General features: G+C 53.0%; 7 protein-coding genes across 7 annotated transcripts; 5 read left to right on the forward strand and 2 right to left on the reverse strand.

The window, feature by feature from the left end:
* Positions 1-311: 311 nt before the first annotated feature.
* Aud_002880 (uncharacterized protein) lies at positions 312-1,922 on the reverse strand (the record flags this gene model as incomplete). The annotated part of the gene is made up of 1 exon (XM_043287837.1): positions 312-1,922. One exon carries the CDS (start codon positions 1,920-1,922, stop codon positions 312-314), a length of 1,611 nt encoding a protein of 536 aa, XP_043143772.1.
* A 1,794-nt stretch (positions 1,923-3,716) lies between these two features.
* Positions 3,717-6,715, forward strand: orlA (putative alpha,alpha-trehalose-phosphate synthase subunit Tps2; the record flags this gene model as incomplete). The annotated part of the gene is made up of 3 exons (XM_043287838.1): positions 3,717-4,142; positions 4,231-6,484; positions 6,546-6,715. 3 exons carry the CDS (start codon positions 3,717-3,719, stop codon positions 6,713-6,715), a joined length of 2,850 nt encoding a protein of 949 aa, XP_043143773.1.
* A 1,260-nt stretch (positions 6,716-7,975) lies between these two features.
* Aud_002882 (putative MFS monocarboxylate transporter) lies at positions 7,976-9,430 on the forward strand (the record flags this gene model as incomplete). The annotated part of the gene is made up of 1 exon (XM_043287839.1): positions 7,976-9,430. One exon carries the CDS (start codon positions 7,976-7,978, stop codon positions 9,428-9,430), a length of 1,455 nt encoding a protein of 484 aa, XP_043143774.1.
* A 567-nt stretch (positions 9,431-9,997) lies between these two features.
* Positions 9,998-10,962, forward strand: Aud_002883 (PDGFA associated 1 family protein; the record flags this gene model as incomplete). The annotated part of the gene is made up of 3 exons (XM_043287840.1): positions 9,998-10,046; positions 10,142-10,209; positions 10,306-10,962. The coding sequence occupies 3 exons, from the start codon at positions 9,998-10,000 to the stop codon at positions 10,960-10,962; spliced, it is 774 nt and encodes a 257-aa protein (XP_043143775.1).
* A 535-nt stretch (positions 10,963-11,497) lies between these two features.
* Aud_002884 (unc-50 family protein) lies at positions 11,498-12,703 on the reverse strand (the record flags this gene model as incomplete). Its single annotated transcript, XM_043287841.1, has 3 exons — positions 11,498-11,809; positions 11,901-12,238; positions 12,625-12,703. The coding sequence occupies 3 exons, from the start codon at positions 12,701-12,703 to the stop codon at positions 11,498-11,500; spliced, it is 729 nt and encodes a 242-aa protein (XP_043143776.1).
* Positions 12,704-15,012: 2,309 nt separating this feature from the next.
* On the forward strand, positions 15,013-19,516 carry Aud_002885 (Sec7 domain protein; the record flags this gene model as incomplete). Its single annotated transcript, XM_043287842.1, has 2 exons — positions 15,013-17,569; positions 17,676-19,516. The coding sequence occupies 2 exons, from the start codon at positions 15,013-15,015 to the stop codon at positions 19,514-19,516; spliced, it is 4,398 nt and encodes a 1,465-aa protein (XP_043143777.1).
* A 914-nt stretch (positions 19,517-20,430) lies between these two features.
* Aud_002886 (putative anucleate primary sterigmata (ApsB)) lies at positions 20,431-25,411 on the forward strand (the record flags this gene model as incomplete). The annotated part of the gene is made up of 2 exons (XM_043287843.1): positions 20,431-22,557; positions 22,622-25,411. The coding sequence occupies 2 exons, from the start codon at positions 20,431-20,433 to the stop codon at positions 25,409-25,411; spliced, it is 4,917 nt and encodes a 1,638-aa protein (XP_043143778.1).
* Between the last annotated feature and the right edge of the window lie 82 nt (positions 25,412-25,493).

The raw sequence follows: 25,493 nt of genomic DNA on the forward strand, positions 1-25,493 counted from the left end.
TTCACATTCCCGTTCGAACAGAGCGGTTTGGATACATTGTATGGCTCTTCAGAGCTCCTTGACTAGAAAGCGGGCGTTCTCTTACAAAGCAATTCCACCTGTTTTACTCGCGCATTTTCTGATATTTCATTATTGCGATTCTCTATTGAGTCAAGGGCATCTACGGAGTGGCCAGGGCTGAGCCCAGGTGACAAGCATGTTGGCGGACTCGGAATTATCCCATATATAATGTATCAATATTTCAGCAAGAGATGAGAGAATTTCCAAGGTTCCAAGGGACTGATACAATTCAATGCTAGCTCGCATTGAGCTTAAAGCGATTTGGCGCGTAGGTTTTCAAAATCATGAAAATTTGCTTGCAGCGCTCGAGTCAGGATACTAGCATCCGCGGCCTGTCCACTATCATCCCAGTGTCTGAGACTTGCGCCGAGACGGTCATGAGCAAGGGAGAACGCGTCCTGGAGTTCCGACGTACGCACGCAGCTGCGGCCCAGATCGTTCATGTAGTTGGTGGGGTCCTGCACGCACAACCGGCTGGCGGCAGACAGATTGCGTCTGGCGGCCGCCGTTCTCTTGAGGCTGATGAGGGAGCGCTGGCCGCGCAAATGCGCGGGTAGATCGTCGGGTGCGTACAGGGCGCTGGCGCGTTTGACCGTACTGGCATTGAACCAACTGGGTGGATCGACGGAGACACCGGTAGTGGCCAGGTCGACATCGGTGCCGTAGGCCCGCAGAAACGCGATGAGCTGTTCGCCGAGACAGTCAGGCCGCTGGAAACGCCCGTGGTTCATTTTGAGGAAGGCCACGAGAAGCATTACAAGGGCATCGGATCCAATAGACAACCGGGGGCGGCCATACCTGCCCCGCGCCTCGAGGATCAGGCGAGCCGTCACGTAGAGGGGCCGAGTCGAGGGATACTCGGCCTGGTAGTCCATGATATATTCGACCGAGGCCGGTAGCCCTTCGCCGCAGTGGAACTGTAGCAGACGGCCCGTGGGGCGATGGATGGCTGAAAGGACCGGGAAACGGTTGCCCAGGATCTGGACTCTCCCCGCGAACGAGGGGCACTGCTGAAGCGCATGTCCAACGTCACGTAAGAGCTTTTTGTAAGTCTGAAGCACCTTGGGCCGGGTGGCACTGGGCTTGCGCACGCCACGGGTGGATCGATCTGAATCCGGGACGGGTAAGACGAAATCAAGATCGGAGTGGCTCAGAGCGAATCGCGTCCGCCATGAACCGGTCACCTGGGGCTGGCTTGGGACAATTCCCGCGAGCAACCTACCCACGTCTGCAACCAGCCGATCTATCTCACCCTGCTCCGACGGGGTCGGAGTCATGTAGACCTCAAGAGCGCGGATCTCTGCGTCGAGACGCGAAATGGCATCGGATGTCTTGCAATCGCTAGCCAAGTACTTCAACCAAGGAGTTTGCTCTGGTCGACCCGTGGCTTCATCCGCATGCCACTGCAGCTGTGGATATTTTGCCGTCTGGGGGTGCGGAGCGGCCACTTGGCTTGACGAACGGGCCTTCCTCTGCGCTCGTCTCGCAGGCGCAAGAGGCTGGAGGGACTGTGACTCTGCACTTAACACAGACGAGGCCTTTGGAAGTGGCTCATCATGACCAGCATGATGCTCAAGTGGTATAACCGGAGGGGATATTCCAGCTGGACATTTGTCGTCAATCACCTTGCGGATCAGATTGGCTCGATTGGAGGACCGATGAGCCTCAAGAGTCTTTTCAAGGCTATTCCTAAAGATGACAGGATCAATTGATCTGACGCCGGTAGCATGCAATTGACGACGGAAAGATGCTGTTGAGAAAAGATTGGAAAGGGAGATACGAAGAGCAGAGGCCAAGCGCATTGCTGCGCGATCAGTGGGATATACAAGACATCGCGGGGCAGCAACCGTGACTTTGAGCATGTACTCAGAGGCAGTCTGTAATTTTGGATGGTAAGATATAAGATGTAGACGCCCTGTAATGGTTCGAGAAGACGAGATAGGATGAAATGGTTCCTGCGTGCCCCGATCCAATTTCTTCAGATCTGTTGGAGGACGATAAGATCACCTGACTTAAACTGATAAGATCATGTGATTTGTGGTCACGTGATGAACAGTCCGTACCTATGATAGATTATTTTTTTAGTTTCCATGGACCAATCATGCTTGAGCCTCATAGCCCTTCTCGTCACTGTAGGTACCTGTACTATCTTCTCCCCCCCCTCGGGAGGATTTCTCTAAGTGTCTACCTCTCTACTTTGTCCTTGAGGCACTCCACGTGCAATGATCGAATCAAATGAAAGAGACGAATGAAGATCATGATCAACATGACAGGCAGCTAAAATCTACTCCATACAAGTCCAGAGTTCGGAAGATAATTGATCGGGACGATCATTGCATACAACGACCTGACCTGCAGTGAATCATTATGAAATCAATGCATATACACTATCTTAGTTAAGTAGGTACGGTACCTCTGTCCTTGGTGGGAAGAAGACATGGCTGGAACATGACGTACCGGATGGGACAGTAGCGGGGAGAAATTCCAGCCATGTGCCTGTTCTCGGGTGCTCATCGTCGTCATATTCATCTGTCACATCATACTTGCAGTCCTGCAGATATGTACTGAAGTCATGGAACATGTTATGTTATGTTATGATTATTATTAGCAGCTATTCAGGGTCTTCTTCTCTTATACTTACTACTAGTCTATTAGCTACTCACTCTATTATCCTCTATACTCCTATCGGCCTGGACTAGATCCATTGATTGATTCTCTCCAGCTCTCCCCTTTTCTCTCAGCTTCTCCCTTTTTCTCCTTTTGGATGCTTCTACGGAGTCCTTGTATACCCCCTTTCTCAAGACCATGATAGTGAGCAATGATACTAGTAATCATTCTTTCTGCTGATTATCAATAATTACTCCCTCAGGACTAACTAGTCTGCATTGATTGACTGACTGATTTATATTAAAAAGTTCACCGCCCATCCTGGTGCCCCTCGTTCATACCCAAAAGTTTAGTCCATAGTCGTTGGTGGTACTCCGTAGTTTGTAGCCATAAAAATAGTCGGAGGTCTAGATACTTGGTAAGGAGCAGCCAAACCCTTATTCTAGTCCATGTCCTCCAATTTACTCATAGTATAAATAATATAATAGCATGTTTCTTTTCTAGATATCCGCTTTCCTGTTGCTCATCTTTTTCTCTCCACTCGATCAAAAACCGGGTTTTGCCAACCAAATCTTCATTATCATCTACTCGTGCTGGTAGACTGAACCCCCCTCCACCACGGTTCCTCGTTTTCCCTCGATTTCTTCTTATTGATTCTCCCACTTCCAATAATTCAACTACTCTTGACTACGCTATCTATTTCTCATGGCTTTCTTTTTTAGCTCATAGGAACAATCATAATCATACCTACATCCCTATCCGTCTTCGTTTCCTCACCGGCTTCACTGTCCGCCCACCCCCCACCTTTCTACTACGGAGGTATCGTTATCTATTATCCTGTCAACCCTCTCACTCCCTTCTACTTCCCCATTTCTCGATATCCTCCGAGGTTCGTACTCCAATTCTGTCTTCTCAGTTGTCGTCCTGCTTTTTCAATAATCGTATTCACTCTTTCTGACTCTCTTCGGAAATAGTTCTGTACTTTGTTAATTTCCCGCGAGCCTTGAGCAATTGGATCTGCCCCTCCGCCATCTTCGGCCGTTTTCGTCATGGCCGCCAACCAGGACTCCCCCGCCAAAGTGCCTGACGGCCAGCCACACCCCGTCATGGTCGGTCCCGGCATGAAGTCTCTGGGTGAAGAGGCCTATACCAATGCCTCAAATGTCACCCCTAGTCTGGAGACTGACAAGAAACATCCCCTGATCAATGATACCCCCTCGTACTTCTCTCAGGTTCCTGGCACCAAACAGTCGTCGTCCGCCTCCGATACCGCTTCTCCTGGCTCGCCGGCTGATGCAGCGAAGAACGCAAAGTCCCCTATTGAACTCCTCCGCCGTTTGAGTCTCGGCCGCTCCCCTATGATTCCGGACTTCGACCCCCGCGAGCAATATCCCGGGTTGAACCTCACCGGGCGGATTATCAGCGCGGCCTTCTGCATCCCGTACAAGGTCGGCTACCGTCCTGGCTCGGATTGGGTATGGAGACCCCCATGACTTTTTTCGCTTCTCTTTTCCCCAACTTGGCGGCATTGGACTAACGCTCAGATGAACCATTTTTGAACAGGATCTCAAACCACGTCCCGGAACTTCTGCCCTTTTTGATTCCTTTGCTTATCTCGGCTCAGGAGAGACGAAATGGTCCCATACGCTCGTTGGCTGGACCGGCGAGGTGGAACCGATCCAAGACGTCTCCGTTCCTCTCCAGCACATCCCCGTCAACTCTGGCGCAAGGCTACCGCCCGCGCTCAATGGTGTTGCCGTTCCCCTGAACAAAGCAGCGGCCCCCGTGCCCGTGGACTCGAAACAGCGACCGCCCAGCCACCCGCTTCTCGAAGGCTTCAGAGTCAGTCAAGAGGACCGAGCGCGTCTTGACGCCCAGCTGAGCTCGGGCCGTTACGGCAAGATCGCTCCCGTATGGCTGTCGGACGAGTCCGAAGAGCCGGAGGAGTCTTCGATCTTTCTGGAAGACCAAGGGAGATGGAGGCGCTATGCGGAGAAGGAGTTGTACCCCCTACTTCATTACAAGCAACACGGCCCCACGGATGGCCGGTCAGAACGGAAGTGGTGGGGAGATTACGTCCGCATGAACAGACTCTTTGCGGATCGTATCGTACAGGAGTATCAGGAAGGGGACATCGTCTGGATCCACGATTATCATCTCTTCCTGCTGCCCAGTCTGCTGCGGCAACGGATACCGAACATCTACATCGGATTCTTCCTGCACGCCCCGTTTCCCAGCAGCGAATTCATGCGTTGCCTTGCCAAGCGCAAAGAAGTCCTGACTGGTGTCCTGGGTGCCAACATGATCGGCTTCCAGACATTCTCCTACTCGCGTCACTTCTCGTCCTGTTGTACGCGCGTCCTGGGCTTCGACTCGAATAACGCCGGCGTTGATGCTTACGGCGCCCATGTTGCGGTGGACGTCTTCCCAATTGGAATTGATGTCAAGGCCATTCAGAAGGCGGCCTATGGCTACTCCGAGATCGAAGAGGCCGTGGTGGGACTTCGTAAACTGTACGCCGGCAAGAAGATCATTGTCGGCCGTGATCGACTGGACAGTGTTCGCGGTGTGGCCCAGAAGCTGCAGGCATTTGAGCAGTTCCTGGAGAAATATCCGGAGTGGCGTGAGAAGGTCGTCCTCATCCAAGTGACCAGCCCAACCAGCGTGGAGGAGGAGAAGGAGGACCCCGAGAACAAGATCGCCAGCCAGATCTCTAACCTGGTATCTACCATCAACGGCCGCTTCGGCTCGATCAGCTTCTCGCCCGTCAAGTACTACCCGCAATATCTCTCCCAGCACGAGTACTTCGCGCTTCTGCGTGTCGCCGATGTGGGTCTGATCACCACCGTCCGGGACGGCATGAACACGACGAGTCTGGAATACATTCTCTGCCAGCATAACACTCATGGCCCTCTCATTCTCTCCGAGTTCTCTGGTACGGCGGGCACGCTGGCCAGCGCCATTCACATCAACCCATGGGATACGACCGGCGTCGCTGAAGCCATCAACCGAGCCCTGACCATGTCCCCGGAGGAGAAGCAGGCGCAGCACGTCAAACTCTACAAGCACGTCACCACGAATACCATCTCGACCTGGTCAAACCAGTTTGTCACCCGCTTGCTTACCAATCTTTCCTCTTTTGACCAGTCGGTGGCCACGCCGGCGCTGGACCGGGCGAAGCTTTTGAAGCAGTACCGCAAAGCGCGCAAGCGGCTGTTCATGTTCGATTACGATGGTACGCTCACCCCCATTGTCAAAGACCCGCAGGCCGCCATCCCATCGGATCGGGTGCTGCGGACTCTGAAGACTCTGGCTGCGGACCCTCGCAATGCGGTTTGGATCATCAGTGGTCGTGACCAGGCGTTCCTGGATGAATGGATGGGCCACATCCCGGAATTGGGCCTGAGCGCCGAGCATGGTTGCTTCATCCGGCAGCCGCGGTCGGATGACTGGGAAAACCTTGCCGAGTCGAGTGATATGGGATGGCAGAAGGAAGTGATGGAGGTGTTCCAACACTTCACCGAGCGTACGCAAGGCTCGTTCATCGAGCGCAAGCGGGTTGCACTGACCTGGCACTACCGCCGAGCGGATCCCGAGTATGGTGCATTCCAGGCTCGGGAGTGCCGCAAGATGCTGGAGGAGACGGTAGCCAAGCGGTGGGAAGTCGAGGTGATGGCCGGTAAGGCCAATCTGGAGGTGCGGCCGACATTTGTCAACAAGGGCTTCATTGCGGCGCGATTGGTCCAGGAATACGGAACAGAACCCGGGCAAGCTCCGGAATTCGTCCTGTGCTTGGGAGACGATTTCACCGATGAGGGTAAGTATTCCCGATTCCGGTTGAGTGCTCGGTTCTGGCTTTTGGTTAACTTTTGTTGTAGACATGTTCCGTGCGCTCAAGAAGTCCGACCTCCCCGTTGGGCATGTGTTTTCAGTTACCGTTGGGGCCAGTTCGAAGCAGACGGAAGCCAGCTGGCACCTCCTTGAGCCAGCTGACGTGATTGGGACGATTTCGATGTTGAACAATAGTTCTTCTGCGCAAGAATACTAGGGACGATGTGAGGCAGGGCTGGTCGTGCCATGCTTGGCCGTTTGGCTGCAAAATCACGTTCTAACGAAATTTGATTACTTTGCACTAGCGATATATGATCTCGTCTTCTTGATCCCCGGGGAGAATGTAGAACAAGCCGAGGGTCGAGGACTTATCAGCCGTCCGAGCATGCAACAGGAGGAAGCTGTTTGAGGGAGTGCATGTGGAGAGGTTCCTGACATCTGTCTGCATCTTCCGCGCTGTGAGGCCGCATCGTCTTCTTCCTCCTCCTCCTCCTCTTCTTCTTCTTCTTCGTCGATCCAGATTATTTTCCATTATTGTTCCGCCTTGCTCTTCCGACGGCTGGCTGTGACTTTCTGTGTTGGTTTCCATCGACTTTACTATAGATAGAGGGCGGAGAGACAGGTACGCCTTTGAATATAGGCTGTTAGAGATAGAGATATGAGATCGAACTTTCTTCCCTTGGATACTAGACCCCAGAACCTTCCTCTCTCTGTTGACAAGAAGTCAATGAGTGCCAATCGGATCGTAGTATCGGATAAGCCCAGTCGGATCGGATGCACGGTTACGCAGGAGATGGTAAGTAGATCTGTTCTACAGAATAGTCGATGTTGGGAAGACGAAAACAATTTTACTATATTATGAGAAGATATACAAAGCGCGTACGTGAATAGCGAGTCCATACCATCTATTCTTTTTGTACCTTTCAGCAGTCATCTGGAACGTAAAAATGGGGACATTTCCGAACCATCAGTGTCAGGGCGAACATCGCAGTATGGTACCCAGTTGACAAGGAATAAAAGAACAAGCTACAATCCGTCTTCACTCGACAAAATCCAAGATAGAATCTCGTTATCTCAGACTCGCCCCTCCACGATTCACGAAAGATCGTCGTGGACAGCCCCTCATCTCTCGGATGTGGTTGCCGACACTTTACGATGACTCGACTTCGGTCTTCTGTGCGAACCACTGGAAGGTCCGAAAAAAAAAATCCAGTCATGGAGGGTCGTTGACTAAATCCTGGCTCGAGAAACTTAGACAGATCATCACTGTCCTTACGATCGATCAGAGAACAAACACGAAAGAAAACCAGCCTTCCAGCTGTCTTGTCTACTGTAGTCGCTTTCTCCAGTCGGATTCCGCTTTCGTCGTGGGTGAGGTGCTTTGAGTCATTGAGATATGGTAGGTATGGTTGTATCTGAGCATGACTCTTATCTCTTTTTCTCATTCGAATGTCTACTGATAATACATCCATAGGTGATGGCACAAGACCAGCCTCCAGACGCTGTCCCGGTCAACGAAAAAGATTCTGCGGATCCGCAATTCGAGGATACCACAAGTGACCGCTTTGTTCCTTTGGCAGGCTTGCCCTACGATGAGGAGTCTGGTGTGAACAACGGTGTCGATCCTCGATCAAAGGAGCTCTCGAGGACCGGCACCAATACCAGTCAGATCGGAACATTGGCTGCCCGGACCTTGTCGCTTGTGCGGACCAGAGAATCCGGAAAGGATATCGGCCCTCCTCCTGATGGAGGCGTCTTTGCTTGGACCCAGGTCCTCCTGGCTCATTTTGTCATCTTTAACACTTGGGGGTACATCAATGGGTTTGGTGTTTTCCAGACGTACTATACGGAGCACTTGGGCCGGCCTCCCTCCGACATCTCCTGGGTTGGCAGCATCCAAATTTTCTTGCTCTTCTTCATTGGAACACTGTCTGGCCGTGCGACTGATGCCGGCTTCTTCAAAGTCACTCTGGCCACAGGAGCGCTGCTGGAAGTCTTTTGCATCTTCATGACCTCGCTGTGCACCGAGTACTGGCAGCTGTTCCTCGCCCAGGGAGTCGGTCAGGGAATCGGTTGCGGTCTCATGTTCTGCCCGACCGTAGCCCTGATGGCCACCTATTTTACCACAAAACGGGCCCTTGCCATCGGGATCGTGGCCTGCGGATCGGCGACGGGAGGGTTGGTCTTTCCAGCGGTCGTCGTGCGCCTGCTGCCACAGGTCGGATACGGCTGGACGATGCGAGTTCTGGGCTTCATCACTCTGGCCACGCTCATCCCTCCGGTGGTCTTCCTAAAACAACGATTGCCGCCCCGTAAGAGCGGCCCGCTGGTCGAATGGGGCGCCTTCAAGGAGCTGCCGTACCTGTTTTTCGCCATCGGGATGTTCCTCAACTTCTGGGGACTCTATGTCGGCTTCTTCTACATTGGCAGTTTTGGCCGCAATATCGTCGGGGTCTCCGAGACCACCTCGGTGTATATCCTGCTGGTCATGAACGGCATCGGCATCCTGGGTCGGGTGATCCCCAACACCATGGCCGACTGGTATACCGGTCCGTTGAACATGCTGATCCCTTTCAGCCTAGTCACCGGTCTGATCGCCTTCTGCTGGGCCGGGGTGGACGAGATTCACGGGTTATACGCTTGGAGCGCCTTCTATGGTCTGGCGGCCGCGGGCATCCAGTCGCTATTCCCAGCCACTCTGACCTCCTTGACCACCGACTTGAAGAAAGCCGGAGTGAGAATGGGCATGGTGCTCAGCGTGGTCGCAGTTGCAGCGCTGATCGGGTCTCCGATCGCGGGAGCCCTGGTCCAGACGGCCGGGGGACATTACCTCTACGCTCAGATGTTCATGGGCAGTACTATTCTAGCTGGTACACTGACTTTGATCGCTGCAAGAGTAGCGAAACTGGGATTCACATGGCATCGGATGTAGAACTCAGTCAAGGAGCTTGCTGTTGACTGGATCTTGGGAGGAAGAAAAATAATGAAGAAGCAGGCCCATATCACGCTGGGCGTGATCTCATGAAATAATAGTAGATTTGATTGACCATCTTGGTGGTTATTGTAGCTAAATGATATGAAGTTTATCCAATGTTGTGAGGGGTCATCCTCCCTCGTTTGGCGGTGGACCTGTCTCTCCTCTGCTTCTTCTCCCCGTCTGGGAAATCCTCTGCGTGACTCAAACATTCAACTTGCACGTCGCCATTCTCTTTGGTCTGCGGAGTCTATCTCTAAGGGATTCTCTGCTGCCACTCTAGCCTCTTCCTCCGATCATTCAGGGAGTGGTGCCGTATTTGCTTCTCAAAAAGATGTGAGCTTCTCGTCTCCAATTTCTGTCCCTCTCCCGCTCTGCCCCTCCATTCAACCATATCCCGTCTATAGCAGCTCAAGATAGTGTGAACTTTGCTAATCGGCAGTGTCGATTTATTCAGCTCTTTACAGCCATTTGCACTCCTGAAGTTATACGCAGTTTACGCTGCTTCCCGCATCTCTACTTAACATGGCACCCCGCGGTCGCGGCGGAAAGTTCTCCAAGCCCAGCAGAGGAGGTAGGTGACGCATTGAAGGTTTCCTTTCGACCCGGGAGAACAAACAAGGGGATATGACTCGTGAATACTGATGCATCTCTCTTCGCGACACGCAGGGGGCAAGCGCTTCAGTCGCGATGTGCAACCGGTAGACAAGGATGGAAATCCCGTTGGTCTCTGGCGGGTACGTGCCTCTTAGATTTCCTCCAGGGGACCAGACCCATCGTATCTGCAGGAATGAGACTCTGACTTTTTATCCCTTCGCTGCTCTGTCGTGCAGGAACCAGGCGACGACATTCCCTCATCAGTCGAAGAGGATGAATCAGAAGAATCCTCCGGTTCCGAGGCGGAGTCGTCGGACGAGGATAACGCACAGGCAGGGCCCAGCTCCGCTGCCGGATCATCAGCAGGAGCAGCAGCAATGACTCGCGAGGAACGACGCGCCGCAGCCAAGGCGAAGAAGCTAGCCGCGATCGCGCGACGGAACAACGTCGCCGCGCAACCGGGCGACCTGCCTCCCTCGGACTCGGAGGAAGATGAGAGCGACGACGGTGACGACGAGGACCTCCCCGCCAACCCGAACCACACCGCCAAGTCCCGTTCGCAACTCGACAAGGATCCTGCGGGAGATCCGGGAAAGGCCCCTGGCGGCGATCTCTCGCAGCTCTCCCGGCGGGAACGCGAGGCCATTGAGGCGCAGCAGGCCCGGGAGCGGTATATGAAACTGCACGCCGAGGGCAAGACGGAGGAGGCGCGGGCGGACCTGGCCCGTTTGGCCCTCATCCGGGAGCAGCGCGAGGCCGAACGGCTGCGCAAGGAGGCCGAGAAGGAAGAGAAAGCAGCGCTGGCGCGGGAGAAGGCGGCGGCGCGCGAGGAGCAGATGAAGCGCCGCGAGGAGACCAAGGGTAAGAAGAAGGGAGGCCCGAAGAAGAATTAATGATGCTGTTGGAGCGTTTTCCCACCTGCGACCCCACGCTGAAATGACGCAATGAAACCTGTCTTATCTGGTTTGGACAATATCGGCAATATATCTCTCTGGTTGATTTTGAGTATATACTCGCTCTAGACATTTTGAACAGATACGATCGTTACAGGAATGACTGCATGCTCGGCATCCTCTCTGCATTTGACACTTGCAATTATTGTAACACGGAATCGATATAGAACTGAGTGGATGATCACACCAAACAAACTCGCCATAAGCAGGTGAATGATCTATTTACAACGGAAGAGGCACAACCAGCCGAAAACCATCACGACATGCCATGTTATGCAGATTATGCACCCAAATCACGAAAGACAAACAAAAACCAGAACGAACCAAATGACACCCATGTACACCAACGCCCTATTTTCTGAGCTCGATGGAGCAGAGGGAGGAAAAAGCGGGATATATATGAACAGTGCATGTATCAGTCAACGCATGAACGCTATCTTAGCACGATGGTGTCAATTCGAGCACCTCAAGAGCATCAGACACCCCAAAACAACCACTCCACGCTGTGACCATGCATGACGACCCCCCAGCCAGCAATAAGACTTACGAGCCACAGGATGGACAAGACCAGGATCGGGAGGAGGAGGAGCTCGGTGTTGTGTAAGAACGGGAGAGCATTGTACCCCAGAAAGGTAATGTAGGTGTAGTAGATCAGCGCGGAGAGATAGAGCGTATTTCCCAGGAAAGTAGCGAGGAAGTTGCTCGGACTGCGGGTGAGTAAGGGCAGAAGAAGGAATTGGACGACATAGAGGTGGAGATATAGAGGGAAGAAGGACCGGTTCGACACCTGGACGCCCCGAAGTCAGCTCCAGCCCTGCCCGGGATAGGGTTGCCATTTTCCGATAGACCAATCCAGGCCCGTCGGGAGTGAAACTCACATCAAAGCAGTATCCAAACTCCAGTTGATCCTTCTCCCCAGGCTGCACAAACAAGCCTTGTGCCGCGCCGCGCCTCCGCCCGCGAGACCCTCTGAATCCGGACAGGGATGCCGCCGCTCCGTCAGGTCCAAACAGTCGTGGGATCGCAAAGTAGGCTATTGTCGATACCACCAGCGAGGAACCGATGAAGTGGACAAAGATAAAGAGCAGCGACAGGCGGATGATCGAGCCAAAGGCCGGCGCATAAGCCAGGCCCCATGCGAGCGCAGTGAGCAGGAGGAAGAAGGAGAGCAAATATGTAAAGGAGGGGTCCGGACGGTGCCAGGTGTTTTTGGTTTCTGTACCGATAAGTTAAAAGACGATTAGCTGTGCTGATCCTGTGATCTCGCCCACGGTCTGGTCCGGAAGTTTCGAACAAGGGGAAGCGCGTTCAACGTACGTTTCTACCAATCGGCCATGACATTTAGCAAACAATTACCAGGCTGAACTCAACATGGATAGAGAGACAACACGTACATGATAGTAGATTGATTTGAACACCTTCTTAGGAGCTATCAATAGTGATGTCATCTCCCAGATTGCCATTTCAAAGTCCATCTGCGGGAACTTGAATAGCCTGCTCCGTCAAAGGTACGGTCAGCCATGCTCACACCGAGAGAGACAAGCGACTATCAGCATTATCCGGTCGCAGACATCCTGATGATAGCCGATCCCAGAGGCCTACCTCTTGAAGAAACGCGGCATCCGTATACTGGATCCGCGACTCGTTGGGGTTGTGACGCCAAAGCTGGCAGGGCTGGCATGTTGACGAGGGACTGAGATGGTCGGGTTCATCTTGTAGTAGAGTTTTGCAAAAAGATGCCCCAATTTCCCAGAAGCTCTGAGAGGGGGAACAACGTGTGCAGTCCACTGAGGAAAAGGGTGGATAGCTCGGTACTGATCCCGCCGTACAGCTAACTGTTGCTGATGTTGTCTTGGTGGAAATGAGTGTCGGCGTTGCTCCCGTTGTCGGCCGTTATGTCATCTGTTGACGCCGTTACTAAGCATTTATGGAGACACTACAAGAGCATACAATAACATGCAAAGTGGACGTCTTGGGTCTTGACATTCCACACACTCTCAAACACTGTTTAAACGCTGATGATGTTTATTGGATTTCTTATGATCGATGACTTTTGACATCGGGGCTCCGGGTGACCCTTAAGGTCTTGACATAACACTTCCAGATCGCCTAGAATAAAGCATGGTCCGGACTAAGATGCGTGCTTGAGAGCAGAAATGGTTCCTGACAGCAACGCCGAGGAACTGAAATATTTGAACCAACAACTTAGTTCTCTTCACACTATTTGAAAGCAGCAGATTATTGCGACTAGAGAAATAATGCGGAAGAGCGATAGGTTGAAGCTGATTCCCGCAGATCTCTAGATCTCAGTGAACTATCAAGATATCGATTTTGTCGACGCGTCTAGGATACACATGGGTTTTCGACAATCGATCGAAGAAGAAAGCTGATTCTACGTACAGATTAGCGAAGGCCATTCTTGATTCATGGAAGATTCAAGGTTTTGACACGTCGCAAGCGGATGTATGCCTGCCTTACAGAGGCGGCGATTCAAATTCATTCGGCTGCATGGACGACTCTCAGAGGAACAGAGTTCGGGCAGTCGAGATGGACGAGATGAGATGTATCAATACCTAGGTACTGGATTTTATCACCATGTGTCCTGTGGAGACTATGTAGCCTAAAAATGCAAATTCCGTACGATTCTCTACTACTCCGTCTCAGCAGCATGAGTATGATGATACATGAACAACTCTACTTGAAACTAGGTAATCACTCTAAAAAGCAGTTCCTCGCTTACAGCGATACTTCCTCTGAGGCAGTCAAAGCTTCCGTTCTAGTGATTTATCTCCTTTAGTACCTCTCTCCGGAGTAGCCACCTTTGATAATCCTTGGGGTACTCTGGTCTCTCCGGTCCCCACCAGCCCACATGGATGAATAGTTCAACGATGGGCCGATGGTCCGCACCTGAGTAAGATAATGACCTGGTATACCTTTCTATTCGGAGAGGTAATTACAGGAGAATGATACTCAGATCGATTACTACCTATGTATTCAACACGCGAGTCATTCTAGACAAATTCATCATGTAATTATTTGACAAGTAGAGGGATCATAACACAGCAAAGATGACATGCAGATTCTCAGACACTGGACGCCAGACCATATCTAACCAGACTGGCAGAGTGTTAATCCTCTTAACTTTCGTTGTTGTTAGAACTAGTGATTCTTAGTGTCAAGCCTCTGCAGCCAACAAAGCAGTTCTAGCCGTATCCGAATCTAGTTTGCAAGAGCAAGTGGATTATCTCATGTTCGGCCCCTGAAAAGTAACAACTTGGTCAACATGCGACATTGAAAGGTTCATGTCGTGTCTGACGGTCGAATATTGGAGAACTCAGTTCTCATCGCCTCCCCATCTGGAAACTTTTAATATCCATCGCCATCTTCCTGCACCCTTTCGGCGTTTCATCCTTGACCCTCAGATTTTAGGTGGTTCCGGTTCCTGGTCCCTTGCCTGAGGCTTCCACGGTCCGCTCTCCAGTCTCCATCGTTCCCCTCCCCGATCATCATCTGATTTAGACTAGCACTTTCATGGTCTTTTATGGTGTTTTGTTCTTTTTCTTCTCCGACGGCCCTATTACTGCCAGGCTCCTCAGAACGTCACCGGCTGCTTGCGATCTGTCGTCCCAAGGACTTCCTCTCGTTCAATTGACCTTCGCTTTTTCCTCTTCCCCCTACCGCGCGGAATCAGGGCCATCTTTGCTCCCGCTTCCGCAATGACCGATAGGTGACACTCACAAACACCTACCTTTGTCTCCTCCCGAAGAAGATCGGTTTGAATCGAAGAGGAATATATGTATATGGCCAACTCGCAGACAGCGAGCCATTGTGATTGAGAAGCCCCCGGTCAGAACTCGTCACGTTGCGTCCTCGTTCTGGACGACGTAGCGGGTGGCACCTTTTTATACACAGTGTGCCCAGGCCTTGCCGGGTTGCTGGTTCATCTAGATCTCATCCCGCTACACACGAAGCCTGACCAAGAGCTCAGCCATGAATCGTCCAGTACGGTCGAGCAGCATCAGAAAGGATGCTCACACGAATCGCTCCCCCCCACGAACACCGCCTTCACAAGCGTCCAACTGCAAGCCTTTCAAGCGAGGGCTCCATCCCCGTCCCTCGTTGCGCGAAACCTTCCTAGACGATACGAATCCGGCCGACAATGCGAACAACAGCAGTAACGAGTCAAGTGAAGAGCGGGATCCCCATGACCTCTCCCTGTCTCCAAACCATGCCGCGCGCACATCCATTGTCGACAATATGTTGCTTTCTCTAGATCAGTTCGCTTTGTCCACAGGCAATTCGCTTCTCGATGACTACCGACTCTTCAACTCCGTCTTCGAATCCGAACTGTACGGTCGGAACTCGCAGGAGTCCGCGGGACCACGTCGGTATCGCGGCCATACATTCTCCTCGTCCCTTTCATCAGAAGCGGACTTTGGCTACGACGACAGCTCGACTCGCTATGGAACCCAGCCGGCCTCTGCGGCCAGAGGTCACCGGAGCAACAGTAGCTCCCAGTATCACTCCGGCCTGGGACGGTTCGGGAGTACCCGCAGCCGAGAAGGGACCAATTCACGAGGTCAACTCTACGACTATCGAACCGTCACCGGGGCCGATCAAACGACTCGCGGGACGAGGAAAAGCAGCAAAGCAAGCTCATCTTCCAATCTCGACTTCGGTCCAGCCCTCATCAGAGGGAGAGCGGACTCGTCTGCGGAGCGACGGTCGGCCAGTTTCGATTACGGTACTAGGCCGCCTTTGATTCCCGCCGATTACGATTCCACGTTCTACGACAATACAGACGCCGCTCCAACACCCAGCGTGCCGGCTGGCCCCCGGAAGTTACACTCCTCCGCTCAAAATGATTATGCCGGTATCTTGAACAGTCAGTCTTCGCGGACACCGGTCGCCTCCCGGCGGAATAGCATCAAATCGTCCCGAAATAACCATGCCAGGACATCCCGGCCCGAGAACATTGGTACCAGCTCCGTCATGCGAGGTGGAGACAACGAGCTTGCCAAACTGGCCGATGACGGGTTGGATCCGCCCCCAGCAATATCAGCATCGCGCGACCCGCCCGCTCCAAGTCCGACGATTTCGTTCAATAAACCTGCTATACTGGCCTCGCCAGACACAACTCCTGCCAAGGAGCGCCAGGGGTTTTTCCGGCGCGTGTTCGGATCATCGAAAAACACCGCTTCAGGACTGTCGGAAAGCATCCAATCTGACAGCACATTACCTCAAGAGAATGACACCAAGGAGACAAATGCAGCTGGCGGAAGTCTCAGGAGCCGCAGACAGCCGTTAAGAAACAACGCGTCTGGCGGAAATGCACTCCGCGAAGGTCAACCACATGTGGTGAACAAGAAGTCTTCTTTTTTCCGTCGGCGAAAGAAGTCGATATCTATGACCGACAGCCTACCACCTCCCATTATTCTTCCTCAGGAACTAGGCCCCAAGGCTGTGGAGATTTTGAAACCGGAGCCTAGCCCTGTCAGTAGTCTCAGAAAGGTGATGAACCCGTACCTTGCTGATGGCATTGGCGCCGCATGTGATAAGTCCAATAGTGGCCCGATTCGGGTCGCAGGTGCAGATCATGCAGAAAATATGAATACAAGCCTTACCTCCGCAAGGAACGAGAAAGAAAATGTTTCCACAGCTCCCGCCAAGGGCGGTCAGACATCAAAATACAGCCTATATCCGCCTCCAACCGCAGGCAGTGGCCACGATACATCATTCCTGATGAACAGCAGCGGAGATGAAGAGTCCACAGCCAGGACCACTGAAATGGATTCAACCTCTGTTGATCGAAAGCAGGAGAAAATGGCGGTCGAGGATGGCCTCAATTCTTCCGAGGGCGAGATCGTCGGTCAGTTAACTGACGGCACCTCCTATATCATGATCCCAACGACGACGAAATCCGCCCCGGCTCTGTCTCCGGTAGTCGAGAGTATATCTCCAGCAAGTGTGTCACCTCTGGAAGATTCAGAGTACTCAATCATAGAAACCTCCACTGTCAACTCGGGCGAGGGAACTGCAGGTCACCGCCAAAGATCCAACTCCTGTGGAGACCAGCAGGCCCAGCCCAGCAAGCTATCCATCCCCGCCGCGAAGGCGGATGCTTCGTCTCAAGCCTCGCCTGTAGACTCAGAAGAATTCTTTACAGCCGCCAACACCCCTGCGGTGCCGTCGGAAGATCCTAAGCCTCCACAGATCATTGAGGACACCGCTGAATCCTCTGACGACGCCTTGCCAGGCGGCCCCTCGAGTTCTGATCGAGATCAAGCAAGGCGGCTGTTCAATAGTCAAGTCCAAGTGGTAGGCAATGAGCCGGCTGCTGCCTGGCTTGGCGATCCTGGTCGTGCTTCTATCAGAGAGGCATACATGGAGCTCTTTGACTGGTCCAACATGAACATTCTTGCAGCACTACGAAGCCTTTGTACTCGCTTAGTGCTCAAGGGCGAGACGCAGCAGGTGGATCGAGTGCTGGATGCTTTCTCAACTAGATGGTGCCAGTGTAACCCACGACATGGCTTCAAAGCTGCCGGTGCGTTCCCTTTTCTTTCACCTTCCGTTACAGAGTATATCCCAAATCTAACATAGTCCAGACGTTGTCCACACTATCTGCTATTCTTTACTACTGTTGAACACAGATCTTCATCTGGCGGATATTGAGCAGAAGATGACGAAGAATCAGTTCGTTCGGAACACGATGCCGACAATACGTCGGGTTGCTCTTGAGGCAGCTCCGGACGGATTCGAAACCATTCGACCTGCTAATCGATCGAGACTGCCAACGCAAGAGTCGGCCTCGTTACCCGCCACGCCGCAGCCGAACCCGACCAACAATCCTGAGGCGTCGATTGCCGATACGGACCGGCCGAGTCACCATCCCCACAAGCTTGTTAATCGGTTGTCTCGAACCGATCTCTCGATCAAATTGTCGGGTGATCCTGAAAGCGACGTCGGTCCCTTGGTTAATGCGCCATTCATTGGATCGATGAGGCTATGGGAGCAACAGGTGGAGACTGTGCTGAGAGACTTCTACTCCTCGATTCAGAAGCAAAAACTTCCGCTCCATGGCGCTGCAACTGATAGTGGTCCGCAACCCCAGTCAAACAATCTACTCGGCCCTGGCGCCAACCATCATGGTCTGCGGAGAAGTCCAAGCACAATCAGCAAGAGCGGCTCTGACATCTTCCCTCGCGGTCGCTCGGCTGATTCTCGCTATGGAGCAGCCCGATGGTCCTCCAAGCCGCGCTCGCGGGCTAGATTGTATCCTCCGTCCACGTTGGGGTCCAGCCGAACCAGCTTGGACGACCAGTCGTCTCTCTGGAGCCCGTCTGCCTCCAGTACGTGGAGTAAATACTCTCTCGGTAAATTGACGTCTGCGTCTGTCGATTCTTTCGGCTCGGATTACCCGCGCGGGGACTATCAGCAGTCGATAGGTTTCGCGAACGCACTCAGCCAGGCGATCATCCGTGAGGATTCTGCGCACTCCATTACGAGTGTGGAAGAGGAAGGCACGGCTCATCTCCTGGAGGATGAGACTCTACAACTGGCCGGGGCCCCGTGGGCCAAAGAAGGTAGCCTCAAACACAAGCAACACTTGGATTCGGTCGATAAGAGGGCCAAGGATCGTAATTGGAATGAATGCTTCGCTGTGATCCAGCAAGGCTGGATGCGTCTGTTCTCATTCAGCAACACGGCGAAGACACTGCGGCAGAAACCCAAACAGCGTCCTCACGGAGGGGTCGTGGTGGGAGGTGGAAACTGGACCGAAAATGCCCAGGAGATTTGGAAATTTCTTCTGCGGCACACGATTGCCAGTGCACTTCCGCCCCCAGGCTATTCCAAGTCACGTCCACACGTTTGGGCATTGAGTTTGCCGACTGGCGCCGTTCACCTGTTTCAGGCGGGCACACCCGAGATTGTCCGGGAATTCGTTTCATCCGCCAACTACTGGAGCGCGAGATTGTCCAAGGAGCCTTTGGTCGGAGGAATCAGCAACATTGAGTACGGATGGAGCGATGCCGTGATCAACAGCGCTCTGGTGCACGCCGACAACAACAGAACGCCACCTTCATCCGGGCCTCGAGCTAGCATCCAGAGCTCCATCCGCAGCTCTATTGACCAGCAGGGCATCCGACCTAAGCTACCGGCGGATCGGGTACATATCAGTGATTGGGCGCCACCTCAGCAGAGTATGGCGGGCTCAGCACTGCCCGAGGCCGAGCAGCTGAAGGCTTTACAAACGTATGTCAAGAACGTGGAGGATGACTTGTCGCGTCACAACGAGCTTCGACCCGCCATGATCCTTGCGTTCTCCCCTCGCCATCCCAACGCAGCCAAGGCGATGGCCAATTGGGAACGCAAATCCTCGTATTTGCTACGGGAAATTGTGAAGTTCCGGACGTATATTGATTCTCTCCAAGCCGCAATAGATGCTAAAAACAAGATCTATGCAACTCGCGAAGAAGACACCCCTTCGTGATCAGCACATCCGTCCCTGAGACGTTAAACCCCTTCATGTCATGTTTCCGCGCCCTATACTATACGGCCTTCTCTCGATCTTCACCCACGCCTACTTTGCCTGGAGGCGGGCATCATGTTCTGCAGATATGCCTCCATGCCACGACACTTGTCTTCGTTTCTTTTTGTTTCGTTCTCTGCGAGAATGATGAGCCTGATGTTATGGATATCACGATAGTGTTTGCTTGTTTCTTTCCCTCTGTATCCTTTTCCCAAGGGTCGGTATGAGTTGTATTCTTGATGTAAAATATCTAGATTTTTAATTTACAAACTTCCCCGGGAGCTCCGTAACCATCATTTTGGAATTGAACTGTCAATAACAAGAACAAGGAAGAATAATGAGCCTCTGAAACCAAATGGCGTGACATTGTCTGACTGGTCACACTCCCACTGGCAGTAAACAACAAGCACCAGTTTACCACGTCAGGAGGGAAAGGAAACCACCTCCTCCGATCCCTTGCTTCTTAACAATCTCATTCTCATTTTCTCTCAGCTATTGCTGCCATCTACAAGTATCAGAGCCATTGCATTGATCCAATACAGCTGTCAAGAACATGAGTTTGCCCAATAGAGAGGTAACAATCCATTGTTTTGTTGGCGTTGTCGAATAATTTATTCCCCCGACGAGGTAAGCTAAGCGAAGCTCCGACGCCATATACTAGCCATGAGGCTTGATTTCATGGATCATGATATCTGTCTGTGTGTCTAGCTTCGATCGAATCAAACTGAAATCTTTTTACCTGAATGTGGAGCAGGGAATAGACTTGTGTCGCTGTGTGCCCAGACGCTGGGATCCAAGCCGCCAACGTCAGTCTGAAACCGACTAGACTAGTTGGACTAAATCATAATAATAACAACAATAATACGACTGTCACCATGTCGACCAATTCCGACCTTTCGCCGCCATCCTCTCCGTCTCCGATCTTCCAAATCACTCGCTGCGCGCAATCGAATCTTCTCCCGTCGTGCGTCTCGATACCTGGCGCCTTTGATACAGACGACGAAGTTTTCGCGTCGGTGGAGGAATTCTGCAACCCTTTTGATTTGATGGTGCAGGACACCACCCGGGGAGATCCTCCCCTCGGCAGCAATACAACAATGGACGAAGCTCACGATACAGAAAGCGAAATTTACCATACGCAAGATGAGACCACACTCGATTTAGGCCGAGACGACGATCCCACCTCCACGATCGATCCTTCGGACCAAGACGATTCGAAAATATCTCACCTCCCTCCCTTGCCCGACCACGATGACAGTAGTTTGTTCCTTTCCAGCGATGATGGAGACCGTGAGCGCGCTGAGAACCAGACCTTCTTGGAAGAGAAAGAGATGCGGAGGAAATTGATGGACATGGAATCGAGTTTCTTACCCGAACCGTCGACAATCGAGGTCGCTACTTCGAACGGGGCTGCGGGTATCGGCGATACTCTCTTTATCGAAGATCCAAGTGCAAATGCGCATGAACCGGCCGCATCGGAGACCAACCAGTCCTCCTTCATGACAGCGGACAATACGAGCCACGACTTGATATCCACTGGCGAGGGGGTGCCGGTTCCGCAGACTCCGAGTTTGGGTCCTCACGACGACTCTACCATGGGCCTGGATGCTACGCCCGCTACCGTGTCGCAACAACATGGAGAGGATACGACCACGTTGGAGGCGATATCTTCATCGCCTGCAGCGGAAGCAGCGGCGCGATCGTCGAACAGAATACAATCTACTTTCTCGGAGGGTTCGCAATCAATCAACAGGGTTGGCCAAGAAGAGGCTGAACACTCTACGACATCAGATCTGAATCGCTCCCTGCAGCCGGCTAATCTAAGTATACAGACAAGTTTTCGGACCTCATCGTTTGAACGGCCGAGACTTTTTCAGAACGAGAGTGGCCAAGATGCAGAAACAGCCTCCCGCACAAGCAGTCGAAGGGGCAGCAGGCCAAGATACTTGACAAGTCGCCAGTCATCGCATCGCCTCTCATATTCGTCCGTCGCCAGTAACAACACCGAGACTACCAATAGCGATGCGACGCTGGGCGCGGACTACGCCCTTCAGTCCGGTGGCGCGGTCCCAGACAACTCTCATCCTGCTCAAGGTGACCAACGCAACAACCTAACGAGATCTATTAGCTTAGGTAGCATGGCTTCCGGCATTTCTGGCCTGAGTGACGAGAATGTCATGGAGAGGAGGAATCCCTCCGCAGTTGCCGAGGGTGGCTTGCATACCCTGACTGAGGAAGAAGGCACATCACGGTCGCGGCCGGGCTCATCTCAGCAGCAGTCGCAGCCGCAGTCTCGCCAAGAACACCAATCGCCCGCGTTAGGGGATGATCAAGGGCCAATGACACCAAAGGCGAAGCCTCGAGACAACATTTTTCCAACAGACACCGCCATTGCAGAACGTGTCAAGGACGTGCAAGTACCAAGCGCATTTGTCAGACAGTTTCGGGAAGACTTTGCTGGCCGTCCATCCTCCCCTGAGAAGCGTGCTGGTCTCCCAACTCCGGGTTTCGCGAGGAGCGGTCGAACCATGACGCTCAAAGAGCAAAGCAGCACGATTGACCGTCTGTCGAAGGAGAACTTTGATCTGAAGATGCGCATCCACTTCCTCAACGAAGCACTGAACAGGCGTTCGGAGGAAGGGATCAAGGAGATGATCTCTGAAAATGTCGAGCTGAAGTCGGACAAGCTCAAGTTGCAGAAAGACAATCAGAACCTGAAAAGGAAAATCCGCGACTTGGAAAAGCAGCTCAAGAACCAACAATCGGACAAAGAGTCCATGGCTAACCACGATCCCGAGGGCTCCGACGAAGATTCTCGGGATGCCGCACAGGACGAAGAGATTCTGTATCTGCGGGAAAGACAGGAGGCTTACGAACTTGAAATCGAGAGGCTTCGGTCGGAGAGTATGGTACGGGAAACCGAAAAAAGGAGACTCGCCGAGATGGTCAAAGCATTGAGTGACAGGCCGATCGGTTCAGAGGCTGGGGCAAGGGAAGAAAGGGTAATAAAGTCAATGTCCTGTAGCGTACATCCCGATCCTTGATACTGACATATCGATGCTGCAGGATATGTGGAAGGATATGCTCGACGCAGAAACGGCCGCGCGGGAACAGGCCGAGGAGGAAAACAAGCGAATTAAGGATGAAGTACAGGCCCTTCGGAACGAATTGAACTACCTGATCGCCCTTCCGAGAGCAGGGGGGCGAGACCGCGTGGGATCCATGATTTCGTATACGACAGCCTCTGACAGAGATATACCCCGCATGCCGACCCTTGCTAGTTCGTCCAGCGAGACACTCGTGGAAGAGCTACGACTCCTCAGGCAGGAGAATGCGGAATTGAGGAGAGAAGTTAGCGCCCAGACGTCCATGCTCACATCTCGTAACAAGGAGAAAGAGCGCCTGTACCAAGAGATCGAGGAGCTGAAACTTGGTCAGCGGCGTGACGGTGTTCGATCTATCGCTGGAGATAGCATCTTCGATCGCTCTGCTTCTCGGGCCCAGGGGAGATCCTCTTCGCGGGCCAGTGACGGGACGGGACCATCTCGAAGCGATGACGCAGAACGCGAGGACCTGGAACTGCGGATTGGCCAACTGCGTGATCAAGTATCTGCGCTGAAACTTGAGAACCAAACTATCAGGGCCGAGTTAGAAGAACGCATCGCGGAATACGATGCCCTCGACAAGCAATATCAGGCCGACGTAGACGGGGCTGATGAGATGTTCAACGCGTTACACCAAGAACGTGACGAAGCTGAACGAAAAATGAATGAGTGCATCGTTAACATGCAGATTATGGACGCCCAGTATACAGAGGATATAGAAGGCCTCGAGGAGGATCTCAGACAAAAGACAGATGAATGTGAGCGTCTGGAAGAGGAGCTTCGGAATCAGGACGAGAACCTCCGGGCATTGCAAGCTGAGATGCGCTCTGCCAGTGAAGGTATCATACGGCTCGAGGAAGACGCGCAAACAAACCTGCAGCGATATGAAACAGTTCAAAGAGAGCTCCAGGACTGTAACCGAGAGATGGAGGCGCTGGAGAAGAGTCTTTATGAAGCGAATACGAAGGTGCAGCGACTTACAGTCCAAATCGAATCGAGCCAAAACGAGATTGCGTTCCTGCGAGAAGAGCAAGACGGTGATAAGATTAGGATTGGGGACCTAGAGTCTGAACTTAAGACATGCCAGATGAGCCTTCAGAGCGAAAGGGACAAGGTAAAGGAGCTGGAAGCTCGCCTGGCCGAAGAACGACATCAACGCGAAGTCGTAGGAACCAAGGAGAAACAGGAGGTTCAGCGCATCATCAACGAACTGAACCGGGAGGCTTCTGCAGCCAGGGAGGAGGCCCGCAGGTTGAAGAAGAGCCTGTCTGCGCAAGAGATCGAAACGGCCACCTGGAGAGAGCGACTCATGGACTTGGAGAATAACCTGAGGGAAACGCTGGGCGATCTCACTGGCAGCCGTTCCAGCCTGATTTCCAACATCATGAAGTTACAAAAGGAACTTGAGTCGACAGCCTTGGAGCTCGAGAGCGTCCGGTCAAAACTCGACGAGAAGGAGTCTCTCTTGCGGAACCGCGATGCTCTTCTTGAAAGTCACGGACTGGAGTCTCGCAAGCTGGCTGAGCTCCTCGAACGTGAACGACAGGCCCGTCGCGCAGACAAGCAGTCGTTTGAACAGGCCCTCAAATCTCATCACCAGGCATCTCGCACTATCACTCAGAACAATTCACGCATCACAGACTTGGAAAACGCCCGGAGCCTGGACCGCAAGCGATTTACCGCGCTCGAACAGCAGTTCAAAGAGCAGCTGAACGAGCGAAACTCCATGCTACTGACAATGTGGAAGCGGCTGTCCGCAATGTGTGGGCCGGACTGGGCGCATTCGAACAGTCTCATCAACGGAAACCTACCCAGCCAAGAGGTGATTGGCAATATATTATTCTGGCCAGGATTCAGCCGCAACCTCTTGCTCGCGGTTAAGACACTGGAGAATGTGATAGCGGGATTTAAGAGCCGCATCAAGGGCGTCGAGCGCGATCTGACCAAGCAGTATCAGACTCTGGAGCATACCTTGGGACTACGCATAAAGAAGCTCGACCGCTTGGAGGAGTCGGTGATGAATTTGCGGGCTCAGCAGCATAGCAGAGGCCAGTCCGGGATGTCGCCCGAGATCGCCAAGCTACGTGGAGAGAACCGGCTGCTAAAGGCGGAGCTGAATCTACTTCAGTCTCACTCGCGCAGTCGCGGCCCAACATCCGCAGCAGCTGTTGCCGCGGGTATGGGACAAGGCATCCCACGCTCGCCGAGTCGACCATTGAACACGGAGTCCGGGACAGACGCAGAGTCCTCGGCCTTGGCCCGTCGCCGTTCTGTGATCGAAAAGTCAGCGACGCCCCACCTTTCCAGGAATCCGCACCGGAGTTCGACAACAGGCATCCCTCAGCCATCATCGAACGCGCCAGCCGACGACACAGGTGCCATCGTCCCCAGTTCGCGCTCACGACATGCGTCGGGCGACCCGGTAAGCAATGAGAAATGGATCCATCGCCTGAGGGAACTGGAGAAGCGATTGAAGGCGGAGCGGGAGGCGCGTCTGCTTGATCGCAGCGGAGCTCGCAAGCGGCTCGAGGAGCGGGACGCGGAGAACCAACGGCTCCGTGCTCAGCTAGAGAGGCAGCGCATGCGGCGAGGCCTGTCGGCAGAGACCTCGACCGACGGCGATTACGATCACGGTCGAGTCCGCAAATCAGAACATTCCGATCCAAGCAACGACGGTGATTATGGCCGTCGTAGGGATGAGGAGCTGAGCTCGAGCGAAGGAGAGGGGATATGTGTGGATATTGAAGTTTAGGCTCGATGCACATTCCTCTTTTCCTTGTTCGTATCCACCCTAACGTATGATTTTTTGTGCATCTCTAGCGACTGCTTTGTTT

This window comes from Aspergillus udagawae (genome assembly GCF_001078395.1).
Source record: "Aspergillus udagawae IFM 46973 DNA, scaffold_2, whole genome shotgun sequence".
Lineage (NCBI taxonomy): Eukaryota > Fungi > Ascomycota > Eurotiomycetes > Eurotiales > Aspergillaceae > Aspergillus > Aspergillus udagawae.